Source organism: Anguilla rostrata, chromosome 18 (genome assembly GCF_018555375.3).
Source record: "Anguilla rostrata isolate EN2019 chromosome 18, ASM1855537v3, whole genome shotgun sequence".
Taxonomy (NCBI): domain Eukaryota; kingdom Metazoa; phylum Chordata; class Actinopteri; order Anguilliformes; family Anguillidae; genus Anguilla; species Anguilla rostrata.
In genome coordinates, this window is record NC_057950.1 from 13,442,960 (window position 1) to 13,459,957 (window position 16,998).

General features: G+C 51.2%; 1 protein-coding gene across 2 annotated transcripts in view; it reads right to left on the minus strand.

The window, feature by feature from the left end:
• Positions 1–16,998, minus strand: part of camkmt (calmodulin-lysine N-methyltransferase) — a 118,221-nt gene that overhangs the window by 17,552 nt on the left and 83,671 nt on the right. For both annotated transcript variants that reach the window (XM_064317552.1, XM_064317553.1), the window contains exons 4-8: positions 15,135–15,195; positions 12,816–12,870; positions 9,951–10,014; positions 6,003–6,069; positions 2,817–2,891 (exon numbers count right to left, since the gene is read on the minus strand). In XM_064317552.1, the coding sequence (XP_064173622.1) occupies positions 2,817–2,891; positions 6,003–6,069; positions 9,951–10,014; positions 12,816–12,870; positions 15,135–15,195 (322 nt within the window). The remainder of the gene's footprint in view (positions 1–2,816; positions 2,892–6,002; positions 6,070–9,950; positions 10,015–12,815; positions 12,871–15,134; positions 15,196–16,998) is intronic.

Consider the following 16,998-nt stretch of genomic DNA (forward strand, 5'->3'; position numbering starts at 1 on the left):
GGGGGACTGAGCCAGGACAACAGGACAGGATTCACTCAGCTGCTCCACTGAGGGAGGGAAGCACTGAGCTCCTCCACTGAGGGAAGCAGCACTGAGCTCCTCCACTGAGGGAGGGAAGCACTGAGCTCCTCCACTGAGGGAAGCACTGAGCTCCTCCACTGAGGGAAGCAGCACTGAGCTGCTCCACTGAGGGAAGCACTGAGCTGCTCCACTGAGGGAAGCACTGAGCTCCTCCACTGAGGGAGGGAAGCACTGAGCTCCTCCACTGAGGGAAGCAGCACTGAGCTCCTCCACTGAGGGAAGCAGCACTGAGCTGCTCCACTGAGGGAAGCACTGAGCTCCTCCACTGAGGGAAGCAGCACTGAGCTCCTCCACTGAGGGAGGGAAGCACTGAGCTCCTCCACTGAGGGAAGGGGCACTGAGACTACACTCTGAGTGCACATGCACATGCACTGGACACTGCAGTTTACCCACAATCCCACAGTAGCAAGAATAGGACTGGGTGTTCACCACGGTAGGACAGTAATCAGCGTTCAGAGCCTGTCATTGTGCGTGGGGGCGGTATTCTTTAAAAATAATTAATAATTGCTACAATAGCATAATTTACCCAGAACAACAGGGAGAAATGAAAAAGCTTTCTCTCACACCGCAGTGCCCGCTGCCTGCCCTCTGTGTGACAGGGGCCAGAGGGTGGGGGTGGTGGGGGGCAGGGTAACGTCTCTCTCCCCCGCCCCCCCCCCCCCCGCCCTGTACAGCAGAGAGTGCCCTGAAGCCATCGCGCCCTGGACGAGCGACAGACTGACCATATGGTCACTAAGCACACACCTTTCAACTTGCAACGACCCCACATGGAGGCCTCACCCGACCCCCTAATCACTCATAAAGCTGGAGGAGCCGGGCGCAGAGGAGACATTACCAAACGCTCCCCGAGCGTCCGAGCGGCGTCCTCTCCCTACGCTGAGTACCGGACGCCTGCGTCTCTCTCCAGACGGGATAGGGCGAGCTCCGCCCCTCCCCGAGCGCTCCTTCGCTAACGGCTCCACACACAGACAGCCAGGCAGAGCAAACGGGCCTTTTATTAAACACCGAATGTTTATATTTCTCTCTCTTTCTTTCACTGGCAAATTGGGTCCCTCGGGCTCAATTTCAGACCGAAAGAGAAGCGAGAGCATTTTAGTATTATTTTATTTATTTTTCTTGTTTGCGTTGCGTTAAGATATCTGTTTCACATCTGATCAGCGTCTCCTCTCTCCGCACTGCGTGGTGTCCCCTTTCTCTCTCTCTCTGAGTTTTCCTCCCTCTCTCTCTCTCTCTCTCTCTCTCTCTCTCTCTCTCTCTGAGTTTTCCTCACTCTCTCTCTCTCTCTCTCTCTCTGAGTCTTCCTCTCTCCCCCTCTATCTCTCTCTCTCTCTCCGAGTCTTCCTCACTCTCTCTCTCTCTGAGTCTCTCTCTCTCTCTCTCTCTCTCTCTCTCTCTCTCTCTCTCTCTCTCTCTCTCTCTCTCTCTCTCCCTCTCTCTCTCTCTGTGATGTGGTGAGAGAGGGCCTCTCTGCAGGCTCCGCAGGGCTGCAGCGGGGCCTCTGGCAGGCAGGCGCTGAAACGCTGGTGATTGTGTGAAAGACTGTAATTAATACGAGCAGAAGTGCGGCTGTTGACCTTTTCGCAGGTGAGCGTCAGCCTGGCGGCTCGCTAATCGCAGAGCGATCGCTCTCCTGGCGGCAATTACGCCGCGCGCTAGCTCGCCACCGACGCCGCGCGCCGCGCCAAGCCGCTAGCGGTCCCGCCGAGTGCAACCTGGGGAACGGCGGGGGAGAGGGGCGGCGGCGTGAGTCACACGCGTCGCACACACGCGTTGCACACACGCGTCACACACACGCGTCACACACACGCGTCACACACGCGTCACACACACGCGTCACACACACGGGTCGTATGCACCTCCGGACGTGTGTGACAGTGTCTGATTATCCCGTGCGTTACAAATCCAGCCATGAGATCGTGGATCAAATCCCATCCCTGTTCACCAGAAAGCCTCAGCACCCTAATGGAGCCCAGGGTCCAGGAGGACGTGTGTTCGAGTCCCAGTGCTGGGCTCACTGCCTCAGTCAGAACAAACACTCAATCAGCCTCGTAAACGAGCTGGGGAGCCTGACTTTGCGCCTCGGACGAAGAGGAAGCTAATTTAACAGGCGGTAACGTGGGACGCCTCAGACACAGGCGAAAATGAGAGGCTGGCTACTCCACGGGAGAGATGCCCTCTGCTTCACGGGCTCCAGAGAAGAGGCACACGCGAACGCCACCATCCGCTGAGAGACCAACGAGAGGAAGACAGAGGAAAACAATCCTGTTCACATTAACAGAACTACACCTGAGAGAGAGAGAGAGCGAGAGAGACAGAAGAAAAATAAAAGAGAAAAGAAGTGCGCGGGCTCCTTGATCAGCAGTGAGATCTATGTTAAGGAGCCGGCTAATTGGGATGTTTGTGTTGCTACACTAGTTTTCTCCCCGGTTCTCTCCCTCTCTCCGCACTGAGCCATAATTATTTGCAATTTGCCTAAGTCATCCATTTGCTGGGACGTGAAGCATGAAAAAGAGGCAATTTCAGAAAAATGGAAATGCCTCTCGGAGCCAGCCTAGGGGAAATAATGCAGCGCAAGTTTCCGTCTGCCGGAGGGCGCCTGACGGCTGCGGCGGGCGCGGGAATATTAATGCGCCCGCGCGCGGCGGCGCGGTGGCTTTGTTCGTCCCCCGTTTGTCAGGATGGCGTGCGGGTCGCTGGGTCGCCCCCGGCGATGAGGGCGGCGGCGGGCAACCTACCAGTCGGCGCACATCACAATGTCGAAGTGTCCTTCCAGAGCGGTGACATCCGCCTCGTCGTCCCATCTCACAACGCTGCGGGAGGGAGGGGGGGGAGGGGACAGGAGTGAGCAGGGGGATTGTGGGAAGGGGAGTGGGGGTGGGGGGGTAAGAAAGAGGGACAATTAGATACAGTCACATCTTCTCTTTCTCTTCCTCCCTCTCTTTCGTGTACGCACGGCAGAACGGTTACTCGCACTTCTGTACCACTCCTCCCCTCATCTCCTCTCCTCCTCTCATCCCTCTCACTCCTGCCCTCCTTTGCTCTGAGAGAGAGAGGAGCGAGTGATGGGCTGAGAGGGAGAAGAAGACGGGGTGCTCCGTCTCTCCTCTGACAGGGGACCCCAGCCTCGTTCCTCTCCACCACCATATCTTTACCATGGGGGGGGGGGGGGGGGGGTTGCGTCTCTGCGCTGGACAAAGAGGACGTCTCGCATTAGCGTAGCTACGCTACAAATGAATGCCACCCCCACATACTGTGTGGATCAAATGTTCAGTGTTAAATCAACTCTGATGGAGTGCACTTCATCCCTCCTGGATGTCAGAGCTAAATGAACACTCAGTACTGTACTGTACGTGTGAGGAGGGCTGAAAAGTCCCCCCCCCCCTTTAGGAAAGACGGTCAGGGCGACTGGATGCAAACATAGCGCTTGGGTTGAATAGTAATGTAACACCATGTCATGTAAACTGGACAGTGTCACTCAGGAGAGGTGGAGACAGGTGGCCTTTCTGACACCCTTCTAGTCACACCCCCCCCCCACCCACCCCAGCACCCCCCACCCCCTGCAAGCCCAGAACGCATCCTCACTCAGTTAAACACTTGACTTCTTATCCTTAAAAGGGGCCAATATTCCAGACAGCCAAATCTGATTATTAATTAGCTATTATTAACACTCAGTAAACAAAAATTATGTCTGGTGGAAACACAATCACTTCTCCTGGCAGGGGGCCGGAATCTATTATTCAGTGAGTTGAGGGAAAGGAATCCCCCCTCATCCAATCACGCGTGACCTTCACCCTCTCAAACCGCGCGTTCTGACAAGAAGCCTAATCTCTAAAGAAAACAATCAAAGAAATGCTGCCTAATTATACGTTTACTTTTTCAATTTATCATCATAGTGTAAATACATGAGGAGGAGGAGGAGGACGAGGAGGGAGGCGGAGGAGCGTGTGCGTGCGTGTGTGTGTGCGTGTGTGTGTGTGTGTGTGTGTGCGCGTATGAGCAGGGAGGGTAAGTGCTATTCATTTTGTTCAGTGACTGAATTCCTTTTTGACATAATTCATCTTATTTTCGGTCCCTGTCCCTGTTCCTGCATGTATTTAAAAGCGGTCTGCTTTTCTGCAGCTGTTTTGTGGGTGAGGGCTTTCTCTCTGAAGGAGAGACAGCAGGTCACAGGCCGGCCGGCTCACCGCCCTGGTACTTTACCCCAGCTACAGACTCACAGGCCTGGTACTTTACCCCAGCTACAGACTCACAGGCCTGGTACTTTACCCCAGCTACAGACTCACCGCCCTGGTACTTTACCCCAGCTACAGACTCACAGCCCTGGTACTTTACCCCAGCTACAGACTCACAGGCCTGGTACTTTACCCCAGCTACAGACTCACCGCCCTGGTACTTTACCCCAGCTACAGACTCACAGGCCTGGTACTTTACCCCAGCTACAGACTCACCGCCCTGGTACTTTACCCCAGCTACAGACTCACAGGCCTGGTACTTTACCCCAGCTACAGACTCACAGGCCTGGTACTTTACCCCAGCTACAGACTCACACCTGGTACTTTACCCCAGCTACAGACTCACAGCCTGGTACTTTACCCCAGCTACAGACTCACCGCCCTGGTACTTTACCCCAGCTACAGACTCACAGCCCTGGTACTTTACCCCAGCTACAGACTCACAGCCCCGGTACTTTACCCCAGCTACAGACTCACAGCCCTGGTACTTTACCCCAGCTACAGACTCACCGCCCTGGTACTTTACCCCAGCTACAGACTCACAGACCTGGTACTTTACCCCAGCTACAGACTCACTGCCCTGGTACTTTACCCCAGCTACAGACTCACAGCCCTGGTACTTTACCCCAGCTACAGACTCACAGGCCCTGGTACTTTACCCCAGCTACAGACTCACAGACCTGGTACTTTACCCCAGCTACAGACTCACAGCCTGGTACTTTACCCCAGCTACAGACTCACCGCCTGGTACTTTACCCCAGCTACAGACTCACGCCCTGGTACTTTACCCCAGCTGACCACCGCCCTGACTTCACTCAGACTCACGCCTGGTACTTTACCCCAGCTACAGACTCACAGCCTGGTACTTTACCCCAGCTACAGACTCACGCCTGGTACTTTACCCCAGCTACAGACTCACGCCTGGTACTTTACCCCAGCTACAGACTCACAGCCCTGGTACTTTACCCCAGCACAGACTCACAGCCTGGTACTTTACCCACCAGACTCACAGACTCCCCAAAAGACAGCCTGGTACTTTACCCCAGCTACAGACTCACAGGCCTGGATTCAATCAGACACAAGAAAGCGGCTCCTCCACACAGACACAGCGCAGCAAATCCAGCAACTGACAAAATCAAATAGCCAAACTGTGTTTGTGAACAAATACAACTGACAAGCATTTATTTGTGGGTAACAGTTACATGTTCACTGAATCCAGGCCATGGCTGTGGTGTCCTGTGCATGCTTCTCTCAGCACAGAACCTCCCAAATTACCCCCTCCAAACACAGACACAGAAACTGTCCCAACAGAACTGTTCAGGTGACAACTGATGGATAAATAACATGCTGTACAAGTACACACTATCCTAGTATGCATGCAGTACACTGGACCTTATGCACTGTGTATTAAGTCAATTATTATTCATCAGTAATAAAAAAATATTTTAAATACTATTTTAAATCAGTAAGTAATAACAATAAATAATGAATAATAAAAAGTATGTTTTTACTATTAGTAAAAAAAGGAACCATAAAAGGAACCATATGAGCAAAAATGAATTTAAGGCACTCGTTATGATCGATCGTAACTGTGTGTGATTCCACGTCAGTAATTCAGAGTAACACCAGAGGCCCTGGACGGTGCGGAGATGACTCCTGACAGGAGGTCATGTGACACGAGGCACTCACCTGCTGGACACGGAGGCGGTGCCGAAGTGGCCGGCTCGCCGGTTCCGCTCGATGACGGCACGCACGTCTGGGGCGTCGGTTAAGGCGAGAGAACGCGGCGCGCCACAAAACGGCTGGGCTCGGCCCAACGCCAAGCCGCACGGGAGCGCTCCACACGAAATATGACCTCACGCTAACAGTGGGAGCTACGCGCGCTTCACGCCATGCTGACCCTGGCTTTGTGGCCATGAATGCACTTTGGCTGCTCTTTCTGGTAAAAAGGTCTGATTCTTACAACACCTATAACTGTTGATTGTGCTGACAGATTCCCACACAAGTATAATGATAAAAAAAACACTAGGGCCAATACTGCCATACAGCATCTACATTCCACACTTCAACACTGGTTACAGGGGCCTCTCTCTCTCTCTCTCTCCCTCTCTCTCTGTCTCTCTCTCTCTTCACACCTTCCTTTGAACATCACCCACAGATTACCAGGGAAGGGGATGAAAACCAAGTCATGCAAAGCGCCACAAGGAACAATCGATGAGCAGGCTTTTAACCTGTAGCGAGCGCTGGAGAGAGGAGCGCTTTGCTAATGATACATCGCCGGATTGATGTCAACTTTTCTATTAATAGAGCCGCTCCGCAGTTTTAGGGTAATTTAATTAGGATTTTCCCCGGCAAAGTCCCGTAGCAAATCCAATCTGTAGCGGGGAGAGGAGTACAGAGGCGGGCCTGCTGGCTAGCAGGGACCCAATCCCCAGATCAAAGGGCGGCCAGCCTCCTCCAGCTAAGTGTGTCAGTGCGGAGGATCATCGGCCAAGGAGGAGAGCTTAGGCGGTAATCTCATCAGTGCCACCCAGCCAGGGGAGAGGTCGGCACGGGGCCCCCCTCCGGCGCACACAGGAGCCCGGGACGCCGAAACGCCCCCGGCGCCGCGCGGCGTCAGACCCCGCCCGTTTCCACGGACGCGAAGCGTCCACTAACGCGGGGAAAGGTGGAGGAGGAAACGACACACACACACACACGCACCCCCACACATACAAACACACACACACACACACTCGCACACAGGCACAGACACAGACACACACATACACACTTGAATGTACACACAGACAAAGACAAAGACGCACATGTACGTTCACACACAAACACACAGCTGGATGTGAGTGTGTGTTTGTGTGTGGATGCAAGTGTGTGTGTGTGTGTGTGTGTGTGTGTGTGTGTGTGTTTAAGTGTGGCTGTCAGAGGACATACTCGAGCACTACAGGATAAGAATACTCTCCCTTTGCGTTGGAAATGTCATTCATCAATCAGGCTTAATGGGAACGTTTCAATTGATTTTTCAGTTTGAAATTCAAGGTCAGGCTGAGAATCTGGGTGGTTAAATACAAATTCGGTCCCTTGGGAGCAGTAGAACTTTCTGAAGTTACAGGGCGATGCTGCAGAGTCTGAGGCCTCGAGGGCGGGGCTACTGTACTGGGGTCACGGGGTCCGGACGGGGGCGGAGCCACCGAACGCTGCGGTCACAGGGTCCGGACGGGGGCGGAGCCACCGAACGCTGGGTCACAGGGTCCGGACGGGGGCGGAGCCACCGAACGCTGCGGTCACAGGGTCCGGACGGGGGCGGAGCCACCGAACGCTGAGGTCACAGGGTCCGGTCAGCGGCAGATGCACAGATCCAATCTGGCCCCATGAAATGTGCCCATTCGGAGGAGGGCAAGCTGGGTCGGTCACGCCTCCCCCGCGATCCGAGGACTGGGGAGGAGGAGAGGACGGGGATTCCCCCGGTCCTCCTCCTGTTTTGCTCTCCCGTGCGTACATCACATTAGGAGCGTTTACGTTCACACGATACCGTACTCCTGCGGTAAAAACACACCCGGGAGCAGCGGCACCGCTGTTCCTTCAGCGCCACGGAGACGGAGCTCATCCGGCTGCTCCTGCCTTCTTCTCACTCATCCACCTCCGGAATTTCTGTCTTGTTTCCAGACATTAAGCCCGTTTAACGTTCCTCTGATTTTACGCCATTTACATTCTACTGCAACAAATCACAGAACGTCTTTTTTTCAAATCTATCCGTGCATTTCCTCTCATTCATAACGGCCTTTTCTCCCTCACTCTTATCAGATTATACCAGCTCACTCCATTATGCTTCCAGCTTAAAAAAATAAATAAAAAACTTCTCATGGACAAAAGCCAGCAAATTAGTTCTATGGAGAACATCCATTTGCTGTGTTTTTTCTCAGTATATTGAAGGAAATGACTTTGGAACAAACTGAATGTATCCTTTTTGCGCATAAAAGAGATTCTCTATCTACCCACTCCTCTTCCTCCATTTTATTTCTTTCTTTTAAACAAATCCAGTCAATGCTGAATTGTGTACATTTTTTTTTTTGTCAAAGACTGTGATGCTATTGTTCCCGCCACTCTTAATATTCAATACGGCTTTCATTGTACGGGCTTGGCATTTCCAACCGGCGCGTTCCACACTTTGTGCCATCTTTGTGGAAGCCGGCGTATCTGTTCCCCTGTCGCTGTGCGAGGGGAGCAGCTGGCGCTGTGATTCCGGGGTACTGTCACGCCTAACGAAGCAGGGAGGAGTCTGTTAAAAGCAGGGGTGGCCAGGCCTGCGCTGCTGGGCAGTCCCACCTGTCTGAGCCTCCTGCGTTCACTCCCGGCTGGGGCTGGGGAACAATCCAGACACGCGGAGAAGTTGGAGGAGAGGAGAGTTCGGCTGAGGAAGGCTGCGGCTCGGGGTGTCTGTGGCAACGGGAGGTGCGTCGGCCAGCTCAGAGGTGTGCACGGTCATTTCGGAAGGGCCGGGGGGGTGGGGGGGGGGGGCATTGCGTGGGTTCTGCATTCAGGTCTCTTTGAGGAAGTGAAGGTCTCTGTGCCTTCAGTAATGAATTTCGCCATGTTCTGCTGGGAGGCCAGCTAAGATCCAATCTAGCCTCCATGGACACAGGCCAAGGAAACGCTTAGAAACGTGCGGTGGCCAGCGCCACGCAGGAGTGACCGTGCTGGAGAACGGCTGGGCCTTTCCTCTGAACAACGGGGTTCCAGACACACACCACAAACATCACTGCAATGCATCATGGGTCTTACCTGAAAACATCACTGCTGTGGCACTCGGCTTATTTCAACTTCATAAAGCACCTCAGACAGGTGTGTGTGTGTGTGTGTGTGTGTGTGTGTGTAAGAATAGGGTGTGTCTAAGTACAGTGCATATGGATGTGCCTGTGTGTTTATTAAGTACAGTGAGGATGTGTGTGTGGGTGTGCATGAGTATATTATTCAGAGGATTCAATATACCAGGATTTCCCCAGTCAGTTCCTAGATGTGATGCATAGCAATAAAATGAAGAATAAAGTGGAGATTATAATATACTGTAGTGCAGGTGGATAGCACACAGGCGAAGCACACACACACACACATACTCACGCACGCACACACACACACACACACACACACTCACGCGCTCACGCACACACACACACGCACACACACGCACACACACACACCCAAGCGCTCATACACACGCACACACACACACATGACCACACACACACACGCGAACACACACACACACAATACCACACACACACACACACGCACACACACACACACACACATGACCACACACGCACACACACGCACACACACGCAACGCACACAACACAGATAAGACATACACACTCACAACACACACAATACACACACACACAGCACACATATACACACCACACACACACACACACACACACACACACACACACACACGCACACATATACACACACACACACACACACATACACACACACACACACACACACGCACACACACGCACACACACACACACACACACACACACACACACACACACACACACACACACACGCTGAAGGTGGTAATGACACGCAGAGCAGGACTCAGCTCATTTCTCTGAATGTGAGAAAGGATACTCTGAATGGCCTTGGGGTTCCCATCTGATAGCAGGACTTCCTTCACATCAGCAGAAATAGCGATCTGAGGAAAAGCCAAAGAGTGGAGAGACACACAGAGGGAGGGGAATGAGTCAGTTTGAGTCAGGATAACCCCCCAGGACTGGGCTGCTGTGTCCCTCTCTCATCCAATACCCCAACCGGCTCCATACACACACACACACACACACACATATGCAAGCACACACACCTCTGCCCCCCCCCCCCCCAGCCCACCACACACACATAAAGCAGAAAGGACAGCACCTTCTCCTTTCAAACTATCTCTCTCTCACTATCTCTCTCTCTCTCCTCTTTTTCCCTTCTCCTCCACCTCCTCCTCCTCCTCCTCCCTTCTCCCTTTTTCATTTTATGTCTGCATTATTTTAATCATTCAATCAAATCAGTCAATACTTTTATCATTCCATTTGCGAGGGGCCTCTATCTTGCTATCATTCTGTTCAGTAATTGCATTGTGACAGGGGATGATGGCGAGCAGAGAGCCTTTCATTTGTGAGCTTGTGTTTATCTGGCTGCGCCATCACACGCCGCTGTCACTCTGCTCTCGGCTCGCTCGGTCTGCCTGCCTGATGCCCTTCATATAACTTTGCACCGCAGACACCGCGCTTTGTGCCGCTACGCGTCCTTTTTTTCTCCCCCGTCTTTTCTCCCTCTCTCTCTCCTTTTTTTCTTCTCTCCCGCGAGTGTGCGCGCGGGTGTTTTTTTCCCTCCATGTCCGTGAGCGTGAGCGTTTGTGTGTGTGTGTGTGTGTGTGAGCATGTGTGTGTGTGTGTTCCCGCTCCGGGCCTGTCGGGCATTGTGCGTCGCTCTATAGCACCGCGACAAGTTTGTCAAACGCCAGTCAAGGCGAACACAATGTGCTTTTATTCACAAGGACACGGAAAACATAAGGAGCCGCGCTCCTGCACCGCGCTGTAATGGCTGTCGGAGGGGAGAGGCGAGGATGGAGAGATGACTGGGGGGAGAGAGAGAGAGAGAGAGAGAGAGAGAGAGAGAGAGAGAGGGAGAGAGAGAGAGAGAGCTATGAGTCTCCAGGCCTGAAAGCCTGCAGAGTATTGTAAAGAATTTCATTACAGGCCAGTTCCACAGACAGCACTGTCACAGCAAACAGACAATATATGGCATTCTGAGGCCAGAGATCTGACACTCCTACAGCTGGTGTCCCGTTGATCCTGCGTCCTTGTGCCATGTCACTTTTTCATCCAAGCCTCATCAAAATCCGCAAGCATGCATCGCCCATTTTTAATATGAGCTTAAAATTAATGATAAAAAAAACATATTTACATAAGAATGTAATATTTAGTCTAGTAGGAGAATGCAGGTCAACAATGACAGTTTGCGTTCTGGACGAATATCGCAATACTTCTCTTATATGAGCAGGGTGATACCAGACTGTTAGTTTCCAGGTGCAGATGGTCCTAACGGGTAAGTCTGACCTTCAAAAGAGTGTGACTTTGTTTCCTGTTAAAAGCTCCACAAAAACCTGCCTCTTTTTATATGAGAAACCTTCAAACACAAACGCATTATACAAACCTCTGCTCAAAATGACCGACAATTTCCCACACCCAGCCTTTGAAAAAAAGATTAAACCAGACAAACTAGTACACAAGAATAAAATCAGACAAACTACTACACAAGAATTAAACCAGACAAACTACTACACAAGAATTAAACCAAACTACTACACAAGAATTAAACCAAACAATCTACTACACAACAATTAAACCAAACAATCTACTACACGAGAATAAAACCAGACAATCTACTACACAAGAATAAAACCAGACAAACTACTACACAAGAATTACACCAAACAATCTACTACACGAGAATAAAACCAGACAAACTACTACACAAGAATTACACCAAACAATCTACTACATGAGAATTAAACCAGACAATCTACTACACAAGAATTAAACCAGACAAACTAATACACGAGAATTAAACCAAACAATTTATGACAGGAATTAAACCAGACAATCTACTCCAGCACACAGTAACATTCTCAGCTTGCTCCTGGCTGCTATTGGCCGTTAGGTCAGAGCACGCAGCCCTGTGGTGGGGTCGCTGCTGTCTGACTCATTCCACACAGCATAGCCTCCGTACTCTCATGCACTGCAGAACTTCTGCCATCTTAGCAGCTCTTTTCTAGCCAATGCCTTACGGCAAATGCACCAGGAAAGGCCATGTTCAGGGTGCCTGTTCTTAGCAAGTGATACCATTCCCCACACCACCATGCTGTTTCCTGGATGGGGGACGCAGCACGCCCGGAGATCCAGCATGCAGTGGCAGGCCAACCCAAGCAGAACCTCCGCTCGCTTTACGGCCAGTGACCATACCAGAAATAACCCCCCTGGAGGGCAGGAGAGAGAGAGACGAAGAGAGAGAGAAAGAGATAAAGAGAGACAGAGAGAGGACAAGAAAAAGAGAGAGAGAGAGGGAGAGAAAGAGATACAGAGAGAGAGAGGCAGCGGAGAGAAGGAAAAGCTTTCCTCCAGCGGCCTGCAATGTCACAACATGGGATATCGACGTGCGGGGAAGATAAAGCAGTGTCTGGTCTTCTGAAGAAGCCCGCGGATCGATGGCATGCGAAAGGCTGTCGATCTGGAGGGGCTCTTAAGACCTCCGCTAACAATCCCACAAGCCTCTGCTGGCAGAGCCCCCCCCCCCCCCCCCCCCCGTCACACCGCCACCACCGCTGCCCGCATGCGCCACCAAAGTGCTCTCCTTGCTCAGATATACAGTAAGCGGAAATGCTTCACAGTTTTGGGTCCTTTTTTTTGGGGGTGGGGGGGGGGGGCAGTAAGGTGGGAAGCGACTTACCATAAGCCCGGCAAGACACGTCATCCCCCCGCCCAGCTCACACACCGTGGCACCCCTAGAGAGAGGGGGAGAGGGGCACAGACATATCAGTACATATTGGGTGTGGGGGGGGTTTTGTAAGGAGGCAGAAATCAGAATGGCCTTACTGCTCTGATTCTCCGATGCGCGGTATCTCCACTGAACTCCGTGTGGAACAGGGCGTAATAGCAGGATCTCACTCACTTAGGTGAAGGATGGAACTGTGCGCTGCCATTTCCTCACCACAATAACTTTAATTAAGTGTTGATACCGTGGTCACAGTGGGGGAGTCCATTGATTTGAATGCTACTCTAGTGAACCCATTGATTTTCTCTCCATCCCCCCCCCCCCCCACACACACACACACACTCCTGCCTTCCTGTCTCAGCTATGCTGACTTTGGGAGAGTCGCTGTCTTTGGAAATGTGACTGACATTGACATTTTCATTTTACTTTTTTCCGCTGATTGAATGAGGGGGTATGAGAAGACATGGAAAAATTGTGCTGATTTAATATTGCCTTGAGTTTGACTGTGTATGTGGAAAATAAGCAGACACACACCAACACACACGCATGCACATGCACACGTACACACACTCACATATGCATGCATGTACACACACACACACACACACACACACAAGCAACCAAACACACACACACGCACACACGCAAACACACACACACACACAGAATTAACATGACATAAAGCCAGGGTGCTTCTTCTTCGTGAATATCAGCCTACTGGAAGGAAGAGAAAGAGAGAGACAGAGAAAAAGGGAAAAAATACAGAAAAGCAGCTACAGAAAGAGAAGATCGGGTAAAACAGACCGAGAACAAAACACAAAGAAAAACCAAGAAACAAAAGAAACAGAAAGAAGAAGTGAACTGATAAAATGCATTTAGAAATATAAAAAGCATTTTTTTTATCTGGCCAGGTCTTTAATAATCTTCTTGGTTACTGTGGAGACTCAACCATAATAAACGTCTCATCTCCATCTGTCTCTCCCGCTCTCTTTTTCTCCCTCTCCCTTCTTCTTTCCCTCTCAGTGATTACTGATGCCAAGACTGCTATTCTTTTCCCTTTCTTTTGATATGTAACCTTCCGCAACTGAGTGAAAAACTAAATCCACAATGAAGCCGGCAATTGTTGTAAAAAGAGCAATTAAAAATTAATGTGCACAAAGCCACTCGTATAAGCATCAGTTAGGACAAAGGCCTAGTGACAGGTAGCTATTTGGCTGTACAGTCAGCAAGGGGGAAGAAAAGAGAAAAGTTGAGTGATACACTGAGATGCTCTGAGCTTCTCTGTAAATTGGCTTGTTTTCTCCTTTATTTCTCTCTTTTTCTTTGTGAGCGCCTGATAACAGGTCCAGGAGAAAGGAGAGAGAGAGAGAGAGGGAGAGAGAAGGAGAGAGGGGTGATCACATGATCAGCCAAACATGGGCCCACAGCTTAACAGGAACCTTGTACTGTAGATCACATAGACACAAGCTCTCTCTCTATCTCTCTCACACACACACACATACACACACACACAGACCCACACACACACACACACACACACACACACACACACACACAGACGCACGCTCACACACACACACACACACACACACACACACACACACACACACACACAAAACGCACAGACACACACAACCACACACGACCACACACACACACACACATCACACACCACACACCACCCCGCCAGACCCACATACACACACACACATACACACACGCGCATACACACACGCGCGCCCCCGGGCCAGAACCTGTATCCTGTCCCACTGCTGATCTGGTCCAGCTGACCTTCAGCATCAAACGCTGATCGATAAGCCCTTTCTGCCGCACTCCTGCCTCTCGAATATAAAAACAGCAAATCAAAGAGTCGTGTACCGCCTTGAGAGGAAATCAAAAGTCCCAGACGCCTTTCACCCCACCGCGCGCCCAGGAGCTGGCGCAGCACTTTCCCTGCCCGCCAGCGGAGTGGGGGGGGGAGGGGGAGAATGGGCTGGGGGTCACTGCAAGTATGCACGTCTCACAGGGGAGGGGCTGGGGGGGGGGGGGAGAAGGGAGTATGCGTGTCTCCAGGGGAGGGGCTGGGGGGGGGGGAGAATGGGAGTATGCCGTCTCACAGGGGAGGGGCTGGGGGGGGGGGGAGAATGGGAGTATGCGCGTCTCACAGGGGAGGGGCTGGGGGGGGGGGAGAATGGGAGTATGCGCGTCTCACAGGGAGGTCGGGGGGGAGAATGGGAGTATGCACGTCTCACAGGGGAGGGGCCGGGGGCTCACCTGAAGATGTTGCGCCTCTTCAGGCAGTAGTGCGCCATCACCTCCTCTGAGGGCCAAACACCTGGAGAGATAGAGGGAGGGAGGGAGAAAGAGAGAGAGAGAGAGACAAGACAAAGTGAGATGGCGAAGCACAGTCATGCTCTATTTTAAGCCACCCTGCTAGCTCTCTAGGAGCAGGACAAAATGAAGTTAGTATTAAAAAAAACATCTTCCAACCAACCAAGAGAGTTTAATCTCCCAGAGTACTTACAACACCCCCGCACAATATCCACCTCTAGAGAGAGGCACAGCATCAAGAACCAAGCCAAGGAAACAAACCGTCATTTCACTCTCTTTTGGTTAGCTTTTTTTAGCGTCCTCAGCACAAATATGTGCTTCAAAAACTGGACTCACTCTGCTCACCATGTCAAACTACCACAGAAGAGAGACTGACTCTCTTCCATATTGCTGGATTTCCCTGACTCTTTATTCCAAGACCTTATTGCAGTGTAACAATGCTGTAATTGCCATGGGAATAAATGTGTAATAAACACCTTATAACACGTTAACCACATAGTAGCTAATGGGGAGCCCTATGCGTGAAAATATAAAACTGTTCCATATTAATTACATTGTGACTGATATTTAGCAATGTGCGGCTGCACAGTTATATCTTTGGCTGAGTTTCACAATGGTACAAATACCATGGTGGCATCACGATGCACATTTCAAAGAGCCAGTATTTTACAATAGCTATTTAATTATTTATAAAAATACAAGTGTACAAAACACACAATTTTATCTTACGAGATAAAGCGAAGAACACTGAGAATTTGGAAGCCCTGGCTAATTTGTACAAGCCTAATTGATAACTATTGCTTCAGTTGCAAATTACAGTATGCTGGGAAACTTATTGATAACATAAAGTCTGTATGCAGACGCTTCTTTATAATACTGCCCACAGTAAAGAGAAAATAGGTACTGCAGCAAAACAGGCAAAACATGGCCAGAAAACCTAAAGCTGAACTTAAGCAGATACAGGTTGGCGCAGGCAGAATTATTGGACATGTTAAAGAAATGTGATGTGATTCTGTGTATAAAAAGGGCAGACATAAATATGACGCTGTTAGCTAGTTAGCACGAGCGCACTGGCATTGCCATGTTGATCACAGACAGCATTTTATGTACCTCTCAGGGGATTAAGACATCGAACTCAACGTTAGCCTGCAGCTGACAGCGTGTCAGTATGAGGTAATCTCTTCGGCTACACTGACTGGTGATATACATGTGAAGCATGCTGTTAACTCACAAGACATTTGTTTGTGCACTATACCAAAAGAGAGGGATGAGCCAAGGCCAATGCCTGTGCCACTGCCCACGGTTTCAGCTAGAGGGCCGGGAGAGGAGGGGAGAGGAGAGGAGAGGAGAGGAGAGCACAGTAGAGGACAGTAGAGGAGAGGAGAGGAGAGGAGGGGAGAGGAGAGGAGCAGGTGGGAGAAGAAAGGAGAAAAGAGGAGATAAGAGGAGAGGAGAAGAGAGGTGAGGAGAGTAGAGTAAAGGAGGAGAGAGGAGATGAGAGGATGGTAGGGGAGAGGAGAGGAGAAGAGAGGTGAGGAGAGTAGAGTAGAGTAAAGGAGGAGAGAGGAGATGAGAGGACGGTAGGGGATAAGAGAGGAGAAGAGCGGAGAGCAGAGGAGTGTGAGGGAGAAGACTCCCCGCGTTCTGACACACCTCCGCAGCGCCCCCCCCATCCCGCACGCCGGCCTCTTTATTCCCCCGCTCAGACGGCGGCAGCGGGGCTGGGCGCGCGCGGTGCAGTCCTGGGGAGCGATTATCACCGGGAGCAGCCGGCCCGGCTTATCACCCAGCGTCAGTCCTGCTCCTT